The sequence below is a fragment of the Solanum pennellii genome, chromosome 3 (assembly GCF_001406875.1).
Source record: "Solanum pennellii chromosome 3, SPENNV200".
NCBI lineage: Eukaryota > Viridiplantae > Streptophyta > Magnoliopsida > Solanales > Solanaceae > Solanum > Solanum pennellii.
Genome location: NC_028639.1, coordinates 66,538,546 through 66,557,892, shown reverse-complemented (window position 1 = coordinate 66,557,892; position 19,347 = coordinate 66,538,546). Strand labels below are relative to the sequence as shown.

The window sequence follows — 19,347 nt, the reverse complement described above, 5'->3', positions numbered from 1 at the left end:
TTTCGAGTCCCGAATTGAAGTTCCGAGAGCTGTTTAGGACCTTTATTTGGGGTTAATTCTGAATTTCTCAACGCGGATCCCACTTTTTCTGTTTTGACCATGAAATTGGTCAGTCCCGTTTATTGCGATTTTAGTGTTTAAATGACCGTAATAACGTTGTGACTCTATTTTTGATAGTGTATCAACGTTTCGAGGTCATTTGAAAAGGAAAAGCTCCGGAGAAGTGATTTTTGAAGCGCGCGTGATCCGCGTACAGGTAGGCTACGGTTTCCTTTCTTAGATTGAACTCGAACATGTGAATGCATGTTGGTTAGTTGGGATTTGGGTTGAGTAGTTATTGGATCATGCATAGGTGTTAAAAATCATATTTTTGGCCTTTTTTCGAGAATTATCGGGTAACTGTGAGCATGTTTTATATTATTAATTGACCTTCATTTTTATTCGGAGTACTTGTATGTTTAAATACTGGTTATCGGAAGTATGTTGGGCCTTAGTTTAGGTTTGACTAGGGCTTGTTTTAGAAATGCATGATTCGAAGTTGGTAGGACTTAGTTTAGCCCCGACGTCGCTCGGCCGGCTTAAATCCTTGTAGACTGGTGTAGCAGACTTGAGTCTGATAGTTTGGTCCTTAGCTAGATGATGAGCTCGTTCCGGCGATATTTATCCTTATTTCTTCGATGTTACGGCTTCACGAGTTACGTCGGTGATTATGACTTTCGCTCCGCGATTCAAAGTTTATTTTGATTCGGCTTCAAGGACTTACATTGATTAGCTAAGTGTGGATGGTGTTCCACGGGTATTTATGATTATAGATAAATAGAGACTCTTTCAGCAGCTAAATCGACATCTTTGTCGGGTATCCGGATTTAAGGTCCGGCCTCGACCATCCACATACTTATGTAGATCATCTGGTTAGAGGTCCGGCCTCAAGTATTGGAGCATCAGGTTAGAGGTCCGGCCTCAGTTACTTATAATTGTGATTGGCTATTTGTGCAATTCAGGAGAGCGTCCGGTTCGAGGCCCGACCTCCGTACCGTCAAATTCTATTATTTGGTTTGGAGCATCTGGTTCGATGTTCTTTGGCCTTGAGTTCTATCCTCCTTAGTTATAGTTATTCTTTGTACTCGTCGGACTAATAAGGGTCTGTTCGGATTTTTATTTAAACTTGCACGCGAGTGTACCTCTGGGCTTATGCGGGTCCAAGTTTAGGTATAGTTAGCTTATATATTAATTTAGTTAGTTCTTTCTACTTTCGTGTGCATTCCTTTGTTACTTATTCTTCAGTTATTGACCTCTAGTTTTGTAATTCCGTCTTTTCATATTGCTTTACTTTTCAAGTTCAGTTGGCCTATGATGCCTACTGGGTACCTGTTGTTTGGTACTCATGCTACGCTTTGCATCTATTTTCGTGATGCAGGTCCGAGCACCAGTAGCCAGCGTTGATCGAGTTTGGAGCAGTCTGGTCTGGAGAAGGGGGGGAGCACATGGCGTTTTGTACTATTTCAGTCTCCAGCTGTATATATAAAAACTTGTCTTTTACTTTTCGAGACAATCTAGTTTCGGTGGACCACTGTTGGGACTTGTACTCGTTTTGTTGGTAGCTCTGTACTAGTGACTTCCAGGTTCTGAGAGGGATCCTTATTTGTGTATATGTTTTGGTTTGCTTATGTTGTTATAGTAATTTTGCTTACTCTTGTTTAGTTTCTACCCTCACATCTATTACGTGTTGTTTTGGGTTATGCGTTGGCTTACCTACTGGTAGGTTATAGTAGGTGCCTTCATGATTCGAGAAATCAGGTCGTGACATTTAAGTAACACAATCATAGTCATTAGTCCAACTTCCATGTCTAAACTCTTCATTTCAGCAGGCCATGTTATCCTCAACCAAATGAGCAAAGAAGTATAGGCAGTAAAGTAAAAGTATACAGTCCTCCAGCATATAACAACACTGACAATGATTTACTTATGCTCTTCATGGGCTCAACACTAAGCACTAGCATAATGCCACCAAATAAATGGTAAAAACTAAGATATTTTATATCAATGTATCAAATCAGTACAAAGAAGAGACTACTGAAACACAACTACTAGAACCAGACATCAGAGAAACAAAGCTGGCACAAGAAATTGATTAAATCTACTACAGTAAGGAATCAATCGAAAAGCATCTGATTAGGATTCTCTCTGACTGCATATGAGAATCATTACCTTCGCGCACAACAGACTTTATAAGTAATTCAACTCTCTAGCTGATGTAGAGTTCCACAAGTCTTAAAGCAATTCACTTAAATGATCGACTAGCTGATGTAGAGTTTCATGTCTTAAAGCAGTTAAGTCAATGTCTCCTCTTTTATGCTAAAAGGTAGAATACAACTTTACAAATGAGCATCTCAATCAGGCTGGATTGAAGATAACCACCAAAAGAAATAGGAAAATTCTAAGCTAACTCACTGAAAGTTGATTAGGTAATGACAAGACAAAAAATATAGCTACTAGTGTCCTTGAAATCTCGATCCTTTTTTTCTATTTTTCCAGAATTCATCCTTCTTTCCCTTTTTCTTTTCTTTCAATAAGCCCATACTGCTTCTAACTATTCCCATTAAAGCACTTTTATCCTTCCTGTTCTTTATGGCAGCTTTTACATCCAGAATCGCCCGTAGCTTCTCATATGATTCAGCATCAGGCACTTGCCGGTTTTTTACCATCTGCTTGTGAAAATAAAATGCCCTCTTATAATCCCGCACACGGATGAAGGCATATATCATTGTGGAATATGTAATAGAATCAGGTTTTAGATTAAGTGCTGCCATCTCCTTCAAAAGCTGTGGCAACCTTAATTCTTGACCTCCCCTCGCATATGCATTGATCAACATGTTGTATGTCATTACTGTTGGTTGTAACCCAAGCTTCCCAAACTCACAAATTACATCTCTTGCTTCGACATAGCAACCTTGTTTAGCGAATCCATCCAGTAGAATGTTAAACGTCACCCTTGTCCCTTCAATTTTCTCTCTCATCATCATTTTCCAAATTTTCATGAGTGTTTGGGTATCACCAGCACGTCTAAATGCATCAAGAAGAGCAGTATAAGTTTCTATGGAGGGTTTTATTCCCTCCCTTTGCATATTCTCAAAAGCTGTGTAAGCCTTATCATGCCAACCACTGACTGAATAGGCATGTATAAGAGCTGTATAAGAGTAAGAATTTGGTTTAATACCAACCTTTGTCATCCTCAAGAATGCATTTGCAGCCAAGTCACTCATGTTCTTCAATCTTCCATAGGCACTGATCAGGCATGTATATGATTTCACATTTGGCTCCAAACCAGCATCATCCATTTCCAGTAGCAGCTTCTCAACAACGTCGGGCTGGAGTCTCCTACTGTATGCATCCATCAAAGTATTATAAGTAGCCGAGGTAGGTGCAATTCTTTTCTTCTTCATCTCAGCAAATAGACCTTCAGCTTCTTCAATTTGGTTAGATTTACAGTAAGCATGCATCAGAGTATTATAGACAATGGCATTAGATGATATTCCCCTTTTCTCCATTTCCAACTGGATGATTAAAGCTTCCTTCTTTAGGCCTTCATCACAAAAGGATTTAATTAGAGCACCTGCTACTTCCAAGCTCCACTTCACACCTTCTTTATTCATCTTTTCGAATAACTCCCAAGCTTCTTTCGCACTATTGCCCCGTTTCCTCATTATTGTAATCATAATGGAACTCGTCACATGGTCTGGTTGGACAGAATTTGCCGCCATGGACTGATAAATTTCCCAAGCATCATCATACCTTTAACAAATTAAGCCGGTAAAAGGAGCATAAGTTATAACGAAAAGCTTACACAAAAATGAACTACTCTCAGGATGTAAACACACCAAATAAACACCAAAATTGTAAGACTTTCTTATATATCAAGTATTTTAAATGAAATGTGTGAAAAGACAACATATACAAGGAGGCAGGAGCATTTTCTGTTGCCAGCTCCTTCACAACCAATATGAAACTCAAATGAGGTACACCAACAATGACCTTCAAATAATTGTCAGTTATCACCACACATACACTAAAACATGGCACTACACATATCAAACCATCTGATCTGAGTAATACAAACATCAAAACCAACGAGCTTCGCTATCAAACAAGTGTAAAAAACTTTCAGTCATACCTTCTACAGCATAAAAGCCCGGAAATAGCTGCATTGTAAACATGGACATCCCTGAACCCCTTTCGATTAGGCAAGTTCTTAAACAAAAGTAGTAACTCCTTGCTCATACCAGCCCTCCCAAGGATCAGGAACAGAACCTTATATGCACGAGGTGTAACCAATGAAGGCTCATTAAGCCCCATCCATTCGAAAAAATACAAGCAATCAATCCCCAAACCTTCATTTCCCAGCAAACCCAACACTTCCTCACAGTCTTCCTGTCCAACCCTCCCTTCAAATTCACCTAATACTTCACCTAAGGTCACATTTTCCGGTAAGTTCTTCGCCTTCTCCACTATTTGATTGACAACCCCCTCAATTCTAGGACTTGGGGGGAGTGTCTCGAGTAGCGATTTTGGAATGTTTTCAACATCTTCGTCTTCAGTTGAAGCAGTGATAGGAGCAAGTTGCCAAGATGTTTTACGGTTCTCCTGAAGAGATAACTTGCCTAGATTACCTGGGTCTGGTTCAGATTCTTGGTCTGCTGTCCGGGTCTGGAAGAACCGGCGAATTGGGTCATTATCTGGTTGATTTAACTCCTGGGTTTCTGAAAGAATAAGTCTTTCTTCTTCCTCGTCTTCTTCAAGAAAAGAAAGGAAAAGGGAGGAAGGTGTAGACCGAGTAATGGAAGAGTTAGAGAAAACAGGGGAGGATGATTGAGAGAAGGGTCTTAAGAATATGGGATTTCTTCCAATTCTCAAAGGGTTAAGGGCATAGGAGTAGTGATTCGTCTGTAATGTACAGGAAGTAGAAGACGAGATAAAGTAGTGTTTGAGCGCCATTAAAAATGGCTTCTGAGCTTCAATGGAATTTGGATTGAATTTTTAAGAAGAAGATTCAAGAGCTTCATCCCATAACCTCAAATTCTTAATCATTCAAATTTAGTCCTCAAATAAATTATTGTTAATATTTATTCAAATAATTATTATACTACTAATATCAATTGTCATAATTAGTCTTTATTATTAATTAAATTATACTTAAAATTATATTATAGTTATTATAATTACTAAACACGTCAATTACTATTATCAATTGTTTCTATATATTTTATCATTCACTAACTCTATCAATTATCATCTATTACAATTATTAAGTATCATTATCAACTATCATGATTTTTAATCGAGGTTAATCACTATTTATAATAATCATTATTACTAGTGGCTACTTGTAACTACAATCATCAACCTACATAATCTTAATGACATATAACCACCATCAATTGCTACATAATTTTCTAAATTATATCTATTAATGTAATGGATTGCCTTATTTTACATTGATTTTTTATGTTTTTAACTTTTATATACTCAAATATCTTTTAAAAAATTAGTATTCTTAGATAACTTATTGAATATGATTTCGAAATACTTTTGTGAAATTTATAGAAGGATTACGGTAAGAAATTGAACACATGTACATAAAGCGAGTAGAAAATTGGTTAAAATTGTCATAATGTATTTTGTCCACGTAAAAAAATTGTTAACTTTTCGTTTTCTCCTTTTAGTACAATATTTTTATTTCATAATTTTAATTGTTATTCGGATTGAAATTTAAAAATAATTATTCTCTGTAGATTTAGCAGTTGTCTCGAAGAGGTAAGCTCCAACAAAAATGTTCAATTTTTTCTAAAAATATTTAACCAAAATCTTATGCAACATGCATTGAAGTACGTCACGAAATAATATTATGATTCACCCAATAAAATTTAAATAATTTTTCATAAACAATTAAAGAGTGGAGGATAGGTTTCCGTTTTATTTTATCTCAAAAGCGAAATGGATCAATTACGATAATATCGTTTTAATTTTTTATTTAATACGTGTGTGTAAACAAAATAATTGTATTTGATTTGTTATTTTGTCACCCGATAAATACCAAATTAGAAATAATGTACTTCAGGTAAAATAAAAAAAATATTATTATTTTTTCTTCTACGTGACTAAACCATACTCGTGGTTGATGGGGCAAAGTTTTAACTAATATGCACTTTGGATATGTGCGTTTAGTTTCTTACCCTAATTGCTCGATAAATATCAAAAGAATGCTTTAAAAATATATCTAAGATTAATAAATTTTTTTGTAAAATGTAAATATGTCACAATTAATTCAATTTATTTTAACCATTTTTCTAATTAAATGGTGTGATTTAATTATGAATAGTCATGGGAAACGGGGAGCGTTCTCAATTATTTAGTGTCTCCATTTTAGTACGATATACTTATATGAAAAAATTATTTAGATATACAACTTAATTTATTACATATTCTCTAAAAAATTTCTACCACTAAAAAATAATTACAAAAATTCTTATTTTCCTCGCTCTCTCTCTTCTAAATAATCTCCAATACATTTCTCAAACTCTCCACCCATATCATTTAATTTTTTCAAAATCATGCTTAACTTCAGCAATTTCAAATTTTAAAAATAGTTAAGGAACATGTATTCAAATCTATCAATATTTTTCACGAAACACTTCTTTAGTGGTGGAGATGGACAAAGATTCAGTGACGATTTTACCTTCATGGATAATCAGGTATTCAAACCAATATTCAATGTAGGTATGATGTCATTTATTCACATTTAAAGCGAAAAACAACTCGAGTTTGATAATTTTACCGAACCCACAAAGAAAATATAGTTCTTGAGATGGACTAATTTTACCAATTGCTGGGAGGAAGTAAAGATACTAAATAGACATATGTGAACAATATGACACTTGTGGGTCTTATGAGTTTGTAACGAAGTGATCTTCCATGCAGGTGTTATGCTAGTTTCATCGTTGCATCTCCAGATGACATTGACAAAAAATTTCGAAAGGACGTAAGTACCTCACTTAACCATGCAAATGTTATTTTTATAAATAACTGATAACTTCAATTATTTCAAAATCTAAATTAGTATGAATCATGTTTTTAATTGTGTATACTATGTCAATTTTCATTATATTTTAGTACTTTGATACATACAATATCTTCTAGTATGCATCAGATACATAACTAAACACACCTAATACAAAACTTATAGAATACACATGGTTATGTATCGAAGTTCATGTATTGGATTTATATTGGTTGTGTTTAGTCATGTATCAGAAATTATCTTCTTGATGTATTTAATGTCTATTTTTTTCTCAATGATTCATACAATAGTCACTTTTTTGTATCAAATACATAACTAAACACACCTAATACAAAGTTGACACAATATGTATGGCTTTGTATTAGAGGTGTGTTTAATCATGTATCAAAATTATCTTTATTTATATATATTGATCACTTCTGTATTGTTCATACCTTGCTTCAAATTCTTAGATTCCTGAATGTCTTAGCAAAATTAAGATTTTCATAATGTATCTTCTCTAAATTTGTACAAAAATTGAATTAAACTTGAAAGTTGGACAATCTTTTAGAATTTTTGATTTTTTTTTAAGCTCTCACGCTTTGAGTGGGAGTGTTTAGCCGTGAGAAAGTCGTGATTGCATGTTTTATGATATTTTATTTTGATTCCCCCTTTTTCCCTTTTTAACGTAATAGAAGAAAAGGTAATGTATAGGTTGTAACGTATCGGGCCATTGAGTAATGTCTTAGAAATTCTTGACTTTAAGGAAGTTTTGTAATTTTAAAAAATAATAGAAATAGAATGTAATTAGCTCTTAATAACACAAAGGAACAACAATGTGAACTAATTAAAAGGTTTGAGCCAACAGAAGTGAAGAATGCTATATTTCAGATAGATAGTAACAAAAGCCCTGGACCAGATAGATTTTTTTGCAGGCAGAAGAGGTTTGAGGCAAGGAGATCCAATATCACCTGTTGTTTGTACTTGTGATGGAATACTTGTCTAGAACACTTCATACAATGAGTCAATTGCCAGACTTGAATACCACCCAATGTGTAAGAAATTGAAACTCATACACCTTATATTTACTGATGATTTTTTACAAACGAATGCATTATCTCACTTCAGTGATGCTACTGGTTTGGAGGCTAACTTGGAGAAATCTAATGTGTACCTAATTGGAGTTGATAGAGAATATAAAAATTCAAATCCTATACAGAACTGGATTTTCAGAAGGTGTGTTTCCAATTAAATATTTAGGGCTCCCTTTATCATCTAAGAAATGGAAAAAGATTGAGTGTTGGTCCTTGATAGACTAGATTACTCACAAAATAAAAATTACATACTCAAAACAATTTTCATATGCAGGAAGATTGCAAGTGATTAATGCAGTTTTCATCCTTCCCCAAAGTATTCTGAAGAAAGTGGATTAGATATGCAGAATTTTCCTATGGGGAAGCAGTGCTGATAAGAAAAAGGTACCTTTGGTTGCATGGGATACAGTGTGCTTTCCAAAAAGGCAAAGTGGTTTGAATATTAAAGGTTGTAGCAATTGGAACAAGGCATCTGTGGGTCAATTATTATGGCAAATTGTTGTTAACAAAGAATCACTGTGGGTTAAATGGGTTCACGATATATATATGAAGACTAACACTTTATATGGACTCATAAAACTCCTATCGACAGTAGCTGGAATTGGAGGAAAATTAATGCACTCAAAGAGCACATGCAGGGCTGGTACAATCAAAGAGGATATATGTTGACTAAATCGTTGGTAGCAATTAAAAAAAAAAAGATCATGGCAGCCATATGCGGAGCAATTATATATCACACTTGATGTGCTAGAAATTGAAGGAGATTTAGAGACATATGTGTACATGCGGAAGATGCAGTAGCACAGATAAATAAGAAAATTATTGAAAGATTACACTCACTTAGTGGTTCAAAGAAAGCAAGTAAATGTAGACAATTTATTCACCATTTGTTATGTAACTAGTTGTTTTGTTTTGTTAGAGGCCTATTCTCTGTTTCAGAAATAGGTGCTCTTTTATTTGTATTTGTTCTTTGGAGGTTATGATAATATTTTACAGTTGTTACCAAAAAAAATAATTATGGGACTTGTGTAAAATCATCCATTTATTGTTTTAATTAATACAAAAAGGGTTTAATTCTTTTTAAATTCTTTTTTCAAATAACTCATTCAAGCTTGTGTATCAATGGAGGTGGTGCGAGAGTGTCTAAAATAACGTTTACATTAAAATTTTATAACCAATTCAATATATTTTAAAAATATTTTGTTGGCATTTATAAAGTGGCTAGGATAAGAAATTGAATACATGTGTACAGAGCACGTAAGACTAATTAGAACTGTTTTGACAATATATTTTGGTCACATAAGAGAGAAATAATTGCAACTTTTCATTATTTTTCGGGAAAATGCACAAGTTTCCCCTCAACCTATGCTCAAAATCCTAGAGACGAACTTATAATATACTAAGATCCTATTACCCCCTGAACTTATTTTATAAGTATTTTTCTACCATTTTTCGGCTTATGTTGCACTAGTTTGAAAAGAAAAGTCAACCAGCATTGGGCCCATAAGATAGTGCCATGTAGGCCGAAAAGGGGTAGAAAATTATTAATAAAATAAGTTCAGGGGGGTAATAGGACCTTACTAGAGTATAAATGTGTCTCTGAGATTTCTGGCATAGGTTGAGGGGGAACTTGTGCATTATCCCTTATTTTTCTTTAAAGTATATCGTCTCTAATTTGTAGATTCATTTTCTTTTCGAGATAGAAGCTCAAAAAAATATTACTTTCTTCTCTAGGTTTAGAAGTTATTTTGAAGAGGTAAGCTGTCACGACTGGAATCTAGACCCCGGACGAGACCGACGTCGTTGACCTCTCAGAGGCCACAAACAAGCCTACTTACGTCATTCTTACTTTACATAGATTAATTTTAGCGGAAAATTTGAAATTTTTGATTTTTAGATATACTTGCGAAATATTTTTTTTTATATTTCGTAATCGTTCATTATCAACCATCTAACATTTAAGAGATAAGCAACTGAAAGAAATAATTCATTAAGTATTAATTGTATATCGGCCAAAATAGCACCAATACAAAGTCTGAACCAAAACAGGAAAGAAATGCTAGTGGAACATGCTCCACTAGCTCAACTCTAAAACTACGTTAGAATGTAAAACAGTAGCATCCTCGAAAGCGTGAGGAACTACCAAACTCCGAATGAATGCTGACGTCCGGATAGCTGCAACAACGAACCTGTAGCTCTACCGTCCACCTGTGCCTGCACCTAAAAGTAGATGTTTGTATGGAATTAGTACACACTTGTACTAAGTATGGCTATATGCAAGCACACACCAGGGACATGCATGAGAAAGAATAGCTCTTTCCTAACGACATGATTTTTGGAAGTCAAGCCAGTGGACTTGCCAAATTGAGATTGGGAAAGTTATGCCATGAGAGTGACATGCATCATTATAATTATCGTATGGCACACAACACATGATATCTACATATAGCACATAACATATAACACAGTTTCTTTCATATTATTCATTCATATGCCATGAGACCTTGTTATCATGGACTTGACCTTAAGACTTTCCAAAATGAGGGCTCACCATATGGGATCTCAACTAGGGAGCCTTCTTTAGCAAACACAGAGTCTGTTTCATTCATTCATGCGTACCTCATTTCAGTTCATTTATAGGCCGGTGTGAACACCAGCTATACCTAGGATGTAGTTTAAGACTTTCATCGGGTTTGCTATGCAATAATCAGGAATAACCTAATGTCCTTACCTGAATCTAGTTCACCTCTTGATTATCCTATCCTAACACCTTCGGTATCATTCATTTCTTTATATGATTCATTTGAGGTTGGCCTCATTCATTCATTGGGAAATTTAACTTTAACTGACATAGATCATGTGAGCATCATGAAATCCAGTGTCTCCCCCACACCGAAAAGAGGTGGAATCACCGGCCAAAGTGACTCAATAACATGCTATCGTATATGAGAATTTAACCCTGCCAGATCCCTATATTGGCAGTATAGGTTCAAAGACTAGGAGATGTATGGAGACCCATACCCGGCAAGCCGGACAGTCTCATCTCATGAGAGTTACATGAACCTTCGTCCTTCCCGAAAGAAGGCATCACCGCTCATAGCTAGCCTATCGGTGCTCAGTATAAAGTTCCATTACATTCAACTCATACATCATGGAAGCTGGCTTCTAGTATGAGGAAATCATATCTCAATAGATGATTTCTCATCTCATCATTAGTATTAAGTGTTTTAAACTCAATATTTTCATTAGAGTGTTCATAGAGACTGGTCTCTTCATTATCTTACACTCTCATTGGTGAGTACGTATTGGTAACATTTACTTAGGCTCATTTGAGATTGCTCTCATCATATACATTAGCCTCACATCATGATTGTCACCACATTCTTCATTATTAGCATCTTTGTTTTTCATAGTTACTCACCTCTTATTACGTGAATGTTCATTTCTTCATTTCATAGTTCATCTCATCATATGCCAATGCACTTGGCCATTTAGTGTACCTTACACTCGTACTTAACCCTCCTAAGATTCATCATTTCATTACGTATATCTTAGGTTCACTTATTTTTGAACGTATGTTAGACTTATGTGTCTATACATACAAGCCATGGAGCTTCATTCATAGTTCGCTAAGTAATTCATACTTTCCTAAGATTATGTATTACAAGACTTATGTATCTTGTATATGTCAAGATCTTGATTTTTGATCTAAGTAGATGGCATTATTCTTGAATATTTTACTCACGTATGACTTATGTATCAATACGGAGGTTTGGCACGGGAACCCAAATCTTGAATCACTTGGATATCATTTATATTTTTCATTGATTTTATGTCTAATATTCATAACATTAGAACTCTAAACATTTTCATGAACGAAATAAATTTTCTATTTTAATTAGAATTCTAAATTAAATCTCCATATTTACATGAAAGAATTAATTTTCTATTTTAATTAGAATTCTAAATTAAATCTCAACATTTACATGAAAGAATTAATTTTCTATTTTAATTAGAATTCTAATTTAAATCTCAATATTTACATGAAGGGATAAATTTTCTATTTTAATTTTACTATTAGTTAATCGAAGGGTTGGGGGTTCGAGCCCCCACAACCCCTTTGTTTATTTTTTTTTGAATTAAATTCACTAGAGTAGGGAGGTTGTGGGTTCGAACCCCCATAGCCCCCCTTATTTTTCAGTTAATTTCGCTGAGGAGGAGGCTGTGAGGTGGTGGGTTCGAACCCCCACAGCTTTCTATCTTTAATTTATTTAAATTGGGCGACTGCTGTGAGGTTGTGGGATCGAATCCGCACAGCCTCACTTTTTTTTTATTATTTAATTTCGCCTACTCTTCTGTCTTGAGGTCGTGGGATCGATTCCCACGCCTCGCGTTTCCTTTTTTTTCCTTCTTCTTCGCTTTTCGCGCGTATCGGGAGGTCGTGGGTTCGAATCCCACGCCTCCCATTTCCTTTTTCCTTTTTCTCTTTCCCCAGGTCGCGTGTTCGATCCCCCCCAGCCCCCTTTTTTTTTCGCGAACCAGTGTTGCCTCGCGGGTGAGGTCACAGGTTCGAATCCTGGTGGCCTCACTTCTTTAAAATTTAATAAATTTCCAGATTTTCTTTATTAACTTTAGTCTAAATTAACGTTGCATTGTTGCTGGAAATTTTGGTCACTTTTCAATTCATTTTTATCAACATTTTCACTTGAATTCCTAAGAAAATTCGTAGACCATTTTAACACATTTTTAGGTACATCTTTCATTGGTTTGTTTGGCTAAAAGATTGTTGTTCAATCAGCCACGATTCATTACGATGAACATCACGTTGTGTACAACTTTTGCACATAAAAATACAAGAATTAAACATGCCATTTCACACCTCCAACAATGACTAAGTTCACTGCCACACATTCACACACACATCACTTTTTCACATAATTTCGAACATGCATACATAAACATAAACATCACGAAAATACATTTCATCCCTACTTTGTATCAGCAAACATACCCAACCTAAAGTTCAATGGGAGCTAGTGACAGGGACATGCAAGAGGGGAACAATCCTAGTTTTCGGGGTGAATCTCTTGAATCTTAAGGGGTCTCTTGGGAAGGAACCAAGAGGAAAGAAACTCATACCTTAATCGATGTTCAAACATGATGTTGCTGCCCGGAAACTCCTCCAACCCACGCCCAATTTACTTCAACGTACACCTCACTCGACGAACCTCTCTTATTCTTGATGTATTTTTAGTTCTTGAAATTGTTTTTGGCAGAAACCAACGTGAGAGAGAGATATGGACAACGTGAGAGAGAGATAGAGTGTTATTAGGATTAGGAGACTAAATTCAAGACTTAGTCAAATAGGATTTAAATTAGATTAATACAAATCTGATTTATTTTAATTAATACGTGAAAGGACCATTATGCCCTTAAAATTTCAGATTTTTAATTAATAATTAAATCATCTTAAGTACCTATTTATTCAAAAAAAAATTCGGATCGTTACATAAGCTCCAACGAAGTTATTCAGCTCTTTTAAAAAATTAAACCAAAATTTTACGAAACTCGTTCAAAAACTTGTTTACGAAAGAATATGATGATTCACGAGTTTGAATTTGAAAAGATTCAACTGATTTTTTCATGAAAAATTTGAAGAATGAATGGTAGGGTTTTAATTTTTAGTTCGCTTAAAGAGTGTGACAGATAGGGTTTTAAATTTTAGGTTGTTTCAAAAGCGTGAAGGATAGTGTTTTAAGTTTTAGTTCGTTTCAAGAGCGAAATGGATCGATAACGACAATATTTTTTTTACTTGTCATTCAGTGTATGTGTGCAAACAAATTAACAGGATCTGATTTATTATTTTCTCATTTGATAAATACCAGGTAAGGAATGTTGTCGGACAAAATGAAAAATACCATTACTTTTCACCCACGTGGATACATCATATTGGTGAATTGAATTTTAATTAATGTTATAAGCGCGTTGTGTACGTGTGTAAACAAAATAATAGAATCTGATTTGTTATTTTTTCATTCGATAAATACCAGGTCAGAAATGATATTTCAGACAAAATGAAAACTTACCATTACTTTTCTCCACGTGGATAAATCATATCGATGAATCAAATTTTAATTAGTATTATACGCGCGTTGTGTTCGTGTATTTAATTTTTTACCCTAATCACCAGATAAATATCATAATAGTGTTTTAAAATATATACAAGATTAATAGAATATCCTTAAAATATAAATTTGTACTATAAATTTTATCTATTTAAATTAAATATTATAATTTAAACAAATGATAATCATAATAGAATAGAGGTGAAACTATACTACAAGCAAAATCGTCATGTAATATGTATATTTTATCAAACAATATTAAAGTGGTTAAATTGATCCAAAATATTATTCATATTCTTTATTACTTATTAGTCCGAAAATACCTTCGATAATCAAAAAGAAATTTATTATTTATTAGTTCAAAAATACCCTCGATAATCAAAAAGAAATTTTGGTTAGACATATGATTTTTTTTTTCACTTTTGACAATAGTAGTATGCAAGTGAGGGGGTATTATTGTAACTTCGAAAAATAAGAAAAACCCTAATCCGGGCACTCTGAATGGAGCTCCACGACTAGAGTCGAAGCTTAAACGTGAAGGACACGTGGATAGACTCATGTTGTTCGCTGACGTGTAAATGTAACCGTAGCCTCCCTATTTATGCTCTTCGTTCTCATCCATTTCTACTCACTCTCTTCACGCTTTTTTCAAGCAAATCTCAATCTATAAAATCCATAAAAACCTATACATACAAATTCATATATATTTATATATATACACTCATCGTCTTCCATTGATCTAGGGTTTTACTGGAGTTTGTATCGATTGCAATTATTTAAGGATCCGACTCTCGATTTTTCATCCTCTCTTGGCTCGAGATCCGAGCCAAGGACGGAGGAATTCATTTGCTAGGCGGAGATTTTCAAGCGGTTTGAACTGGTATCTCTCTCTTCACTGTTGCCACTCGGTGCGGAGAGGTAATCACAGCTTGGTTTATTTTGTGATTTTTTTTTGGCAACCGTTTCGTGTTGTTACCATTGTTTTGATGTGTGTAGGTTCTGTGGAATGGCGTCGAATGAGGGATTTTTGACTGAAGGACAGAGGGAGATGCTGAAATTCGCACCGCCGAGTGTGGATGTTTTGTCATCTTCTCCGAAGTCACCGACTCTGAAGTCTCCAGGTGCTGCTGCTAAGTCTGCGTCTGTGCTCTTGACGGAACATCTCGTCAAGGCACCAGGCGGTGGAAAGGCATCCACGGCTGGGATTGCTATGAGACATGTACGAAGGACGCACTCAGGGAAGCATATCCGTGTTAAGAAGGGTGAGTGTTCTATGCTGAATCGTGATGACATTGTAGTTCTTCTTAAGCTTCAATTTTGTGTTTGAGGTTCTGAATTATGACCTGCTTTTATTGTAATTATGTTCTTTAAGTGATTCCAATCTAGTGTGAGTAGTTGAATTGCTAATGACATTGTAAATCCCTGTATGAAGGGCGGTAGTGGGCTAATAATTACTTACTTAATACTTTGAATGTGGATTGATGTACTTCCTAGATGAACTTTGTTTGTTCTTAGTTTCAAAACAATCGTGTCAGGGATAGGAGGGATAGGGTTAATAGTGATCCCAAAAAGTAAAAAAGAAAAGAAAAGAAATGTAGCGGGGGGGCAGATTTACCTTAGACCTAGCTGTGTCACGAGACACTGCTTCATCAGAATATTTTACGATTATGTCTATATAATTAAAGACAGAACAGAAAAAGAGGGTACATTATGTAAAATGACACTCCTCGACACAAGGAGCCACACAAGTCACATGGTTAGGTGCCTTAGTTTTAAATGTAGATGTCGCGTGTTCTAATCGTGGTGGCCACATTTAATATTGTTTTGAAGTTTTTGCCCTTCAACCTACAAAATTATGCACCATCCAGGTTCGAACTGCCGACCTCTTGGTTGTTGAAGCTTAATAAAATGTTGAACCAATTACTCCAAAATCACATCAGTACTTTGGCGACAAAGGGATAGGCTTTAATAATGACCATAAAAGGAGAAGAAAAGAAATGTTGTAGCCAGGGCGGCTTTACCTAAAGTCAAGTGGTGTTACGTTGCACTGTTTCGAAGGATTTTTTTACTGAATAGGTCTATATAATTAAGATAGAAAAAATAGAGGGTATATTGACGGTGGTGGATCCAGAAATATTGTATCACGGGTGTTCAACTATTTTTAATTTGGAAATTGCCACTAGAGTGGGTGCGCAGTTGATATATTTCGATGAACTACTAGATTTTGTACATAAATAATAGTTTTAGTCGCAAGATCAATGGGTGCTTAAGCACCCATACAGATAGCATAGGTCCGGCACTTTATATCGAGTAAAATGACACTCCCCGACACAAGGAGCCATACAGCTCATATGGTCTGGCCATGTAGCTTCCAATATAGATGTCGCGAGTTCTAATCGTGGTGGTCACATTTATTATTGTTTTGTAGTTTTCATGCTTCAATCTACCCAATGATACACCATTTAGGTTTGAACTTTCTGGCCTCTTGGAAGTTAATGCTTAACAAAATGTTGAACCAATTACTCCAAAACTGTATCAGTAGTTTTGGCAACAAAGGAATAGGCTTTAAAAGTTACCAAAAAAGAAAAGAAAAGAAATGTTGTAGCCAGGGGCAGCTTTACCATAAGGCAAGCAGTGTTACATTGCACTGCTTCAATGGAATATTTTACTGAATATGTATTTATAACCAGAGAGAATAAATAGAGGGTATATTGAGTAAAAAATGACGCTCCTTGACACAAGGAGCTACACAGCTCATATGGTCTGGCGTCGTAGTTTCCAATATAGATGTCGCGAGTTCTAATCGTGGTGGCCACATTTATTATTGTTCTAAAGTTTTTGCGATTCAATCTACAAAATGATGCGCTATCCAGGTTTGAACCACCAACCTCTTGATGGTCAACACTTGAACACAATGTTGAACCAATTACTCCAAAATCATATCAGTATAGTTTAGCGATGAAATCTATTTGGGTGTATTGGGAAGGATGTGGCTTTTCCCTAATTAGTTGTTGTGCTATGTTTATTTTTCTATCCTATCGTCTTCTTACCCTCCAATGAAATTGATCACAAACGATTTGCAGAATCAAATGTATAATGACTTATTTAGTAATCGTTTGGTACCCTTTATAAAAAGAGTGCTTCCTATCATTTTCAATGAGGTTATTTAATTTGAATACATTTTAAGGAACAAACACTTATCAAGAAGAGTTAGTCTGATGTACACGATTTGTGTTTTATTTGCACTTTGTTCTTCATCATATGATATTACATAATTTATTTGATTGTTTTCATTTAAAATGTGACACTGCATATGAAAATCCTGCCTATGCTACTGGCAGCACAGAGGACTATGTATAAAACGATGCTGATGCTCTCGGTAAGCGTGTGTGTGTGTGTGTGTGTGTATATATATATATATATATATATATATTAGGCAATTTCTTTTTTTTTTTTTTGTATTTTGTTAGAGAAGGAGAAATGATAATCAAACATTAATCCCTATTTGCGCATACATTTCCTGTTTAAGGAAGTAAATATATTAGTGCTTTCGTTTATTTATCAGTACTTTTCTTCAAGTCGGTGTTTTGTCATAAAACTGGATGATCGGTGACAAATATGTCTAGACTAACTCTTCCAACGCCAGTTCTAGTCATATTTACTGCAGGGTTCTCCATTTACAATATTCTTTAAAAAAATTTCAATGTATCCTCCACTGCTGCATAGTTGTTACCTTTATCATTTTCAATTAGGAATGTCTTTGATATCCTTGAGAATATGGTGGCTCTATACTTTAATGTCAATTCCACTGCTTTTGGGCTACATACAATTTTTGTTGACGCTGTCTGTGCAAATCATTCAAACACATTTAAGAAGATATAGCTGTTGTAGCTTTAATAGGTGTGTCTTGAACACAGTGTGTTTTCAGGAAGAAGTATCCGATAGATCTCTTTTTATTTTTATAAGTTGAGAAGATTAGTCTGACAAGTATACACATATGCGCTGTGGAAAATTCAATGGCCGTTGGTAGATAAAAAGCCAACAGGTAAATATCCAACTTTGTTTTGACTAATTAGATGTTGGAAGTGTCAAAGCTGATTGTGAGGCATCAAATGATAATCTAAACCAGTTCTAATATACAGGGAATGCAAACTCGAGTATTATTTGTCAGGTGCAACTGTAGTGTTAATTTGGTTTTGCCCAAGGATCTTGAGTATGATTTGTTTTTATTTCCCCTTTCTATTAAAGCCTGAAGTTACATTTATTAGAGCTAGTTGCATCTACATCATGATGTTGTTTTTTAATTGTAGTTCAAGTTGCCTCCTTAGTATTATTTTGCTTTCTTCCTTCCTTCTGATATTGCCTTCAGTGTTCTCAATTGCTAGTATCATGCAGCTTGTAAATGTTTCCTCCTTTTTATTTCTTTCTCTGCACTTATGCTGAAAGTTTTCCTGCATTTGGTGGTCTAAAACAGATGGAGCCGGCGGTAAAGGCACCTGGGGAAGATGGCTAGATACTGATGGTGAATCTCATATCGATAAGAATGATCCCAACTATGATAGTGGTGAGGTGAGTCCTAAAGAAACTAGACTGGACTTGGTGGTAAAATAACTTTAGATTTGGTTGTATATTTATATTGCATGTTACATTGTTCTTTATTGGAGTACTATCGTCCATCATACACATCTCTTTCGGAATAGTTGATCAAATAAATTAATTTTTTGGCAATGCAACATTTTACGATATACCAAAATGATCCCATAATGCCTGCAGTACACAATTGTGGGTTACAAAGTGGAGAAAAAGGCAATTTAAAGAATGATTAAGGGAATCATTGGTGAGAAAGAAACAATGCGAAGGAGGATTTAAGTTCAATCTAAATATCATGATTGTTATGTGAAAGTTCACAACAATCGTATATTTCTGCTGTCTGCAGAAAACAATGCGAAGCTATTTTCCCTAGTTGTTGAATATCTAGTTTTACACCATGATCAGTTTATTTGCTTTCTTTTCTTGTCAGCTTACATCTGCCTCCTAAGAGAACAGTTTGTTGCCCCCCCCCCCTTTCTGTCCC

The 19,347-nt window shown here is 35.0% G+C and overlaps 2 protein-coding genes across 2 annotated transcripts in view; one reads left to right on the top strand and one right to left on the bottom strand.

Annotated features, from left to right (window-relative positions):
- Positions 1 to 2,016: 2,016 nt before the first annotated feature.
- On the bottom strand, positions 2,017 to 5,089 carry LOC107015284 (pentatricopeptide repeat-containing protein At5g50280, chloroplastic). The gene is made up of 2 exons (XM_015215504.2): positions 4,172 to 5,089; positions 2,017 to 3,792 (listed from the first exon to the last, which is right to left on the bottom strand). The coding sequence occupies exons 1-2, from the start codon at positions 4,990 to 4,992 to the stop codon at positions 2,493 to 2,495; spliced, it is 2,121 nt and encodes a 706-aa protein (XP_015070990.1). The 5' UTR covers positions 4,993 to 5,089; the 3' UTR covers positions 2,017 to 2,492.
- A 9,804-nt stretch (positions 5,090 to 14,893) lies between these two features.
- The window catches only part of LOC107014409, a 7,579-nt gene continuing 3,125 nt past the window's right edge, over positions 14,894 to 19,347 (top strand). The window contains exons 1-3 of the mRNA XM_015214304.2: positions 14,894 to 15,191; positions 15,270 to 15,535; positions 18,748 to 18,842. Coding sequence (XP_015069790.1) covers positions 15,280 to 15,535; positions 18,748 to 18,842 — 351 coding nt within the window. The 5' untranslated portion in view covers positions 14,894 to 15,191; positions 15,270 to 15,279. The remainder of the gene's footprint in view (positions 15,192 to 15,269; positions 15,536 to 18,747; positions 18,843 to 19,347) is intronic.

Excerpts from the sequence above, each read along its gene's own strand:
- LOC107015284 (XM_015215504.2), bottom strand. The coding sequence starts at position 4,992 with ATGGCGCTCAAACACTACTTTATCTCGTCTTCTACTTCCTGTACATTA. Across the intron at positions 3,793-4,171 it reads GGGCTTTTATGCTGTAGAAG|GTATGATGATGCTTGGGAAA; the intron begins GTATGACTGAAA and ends AATTTGTTAAAG.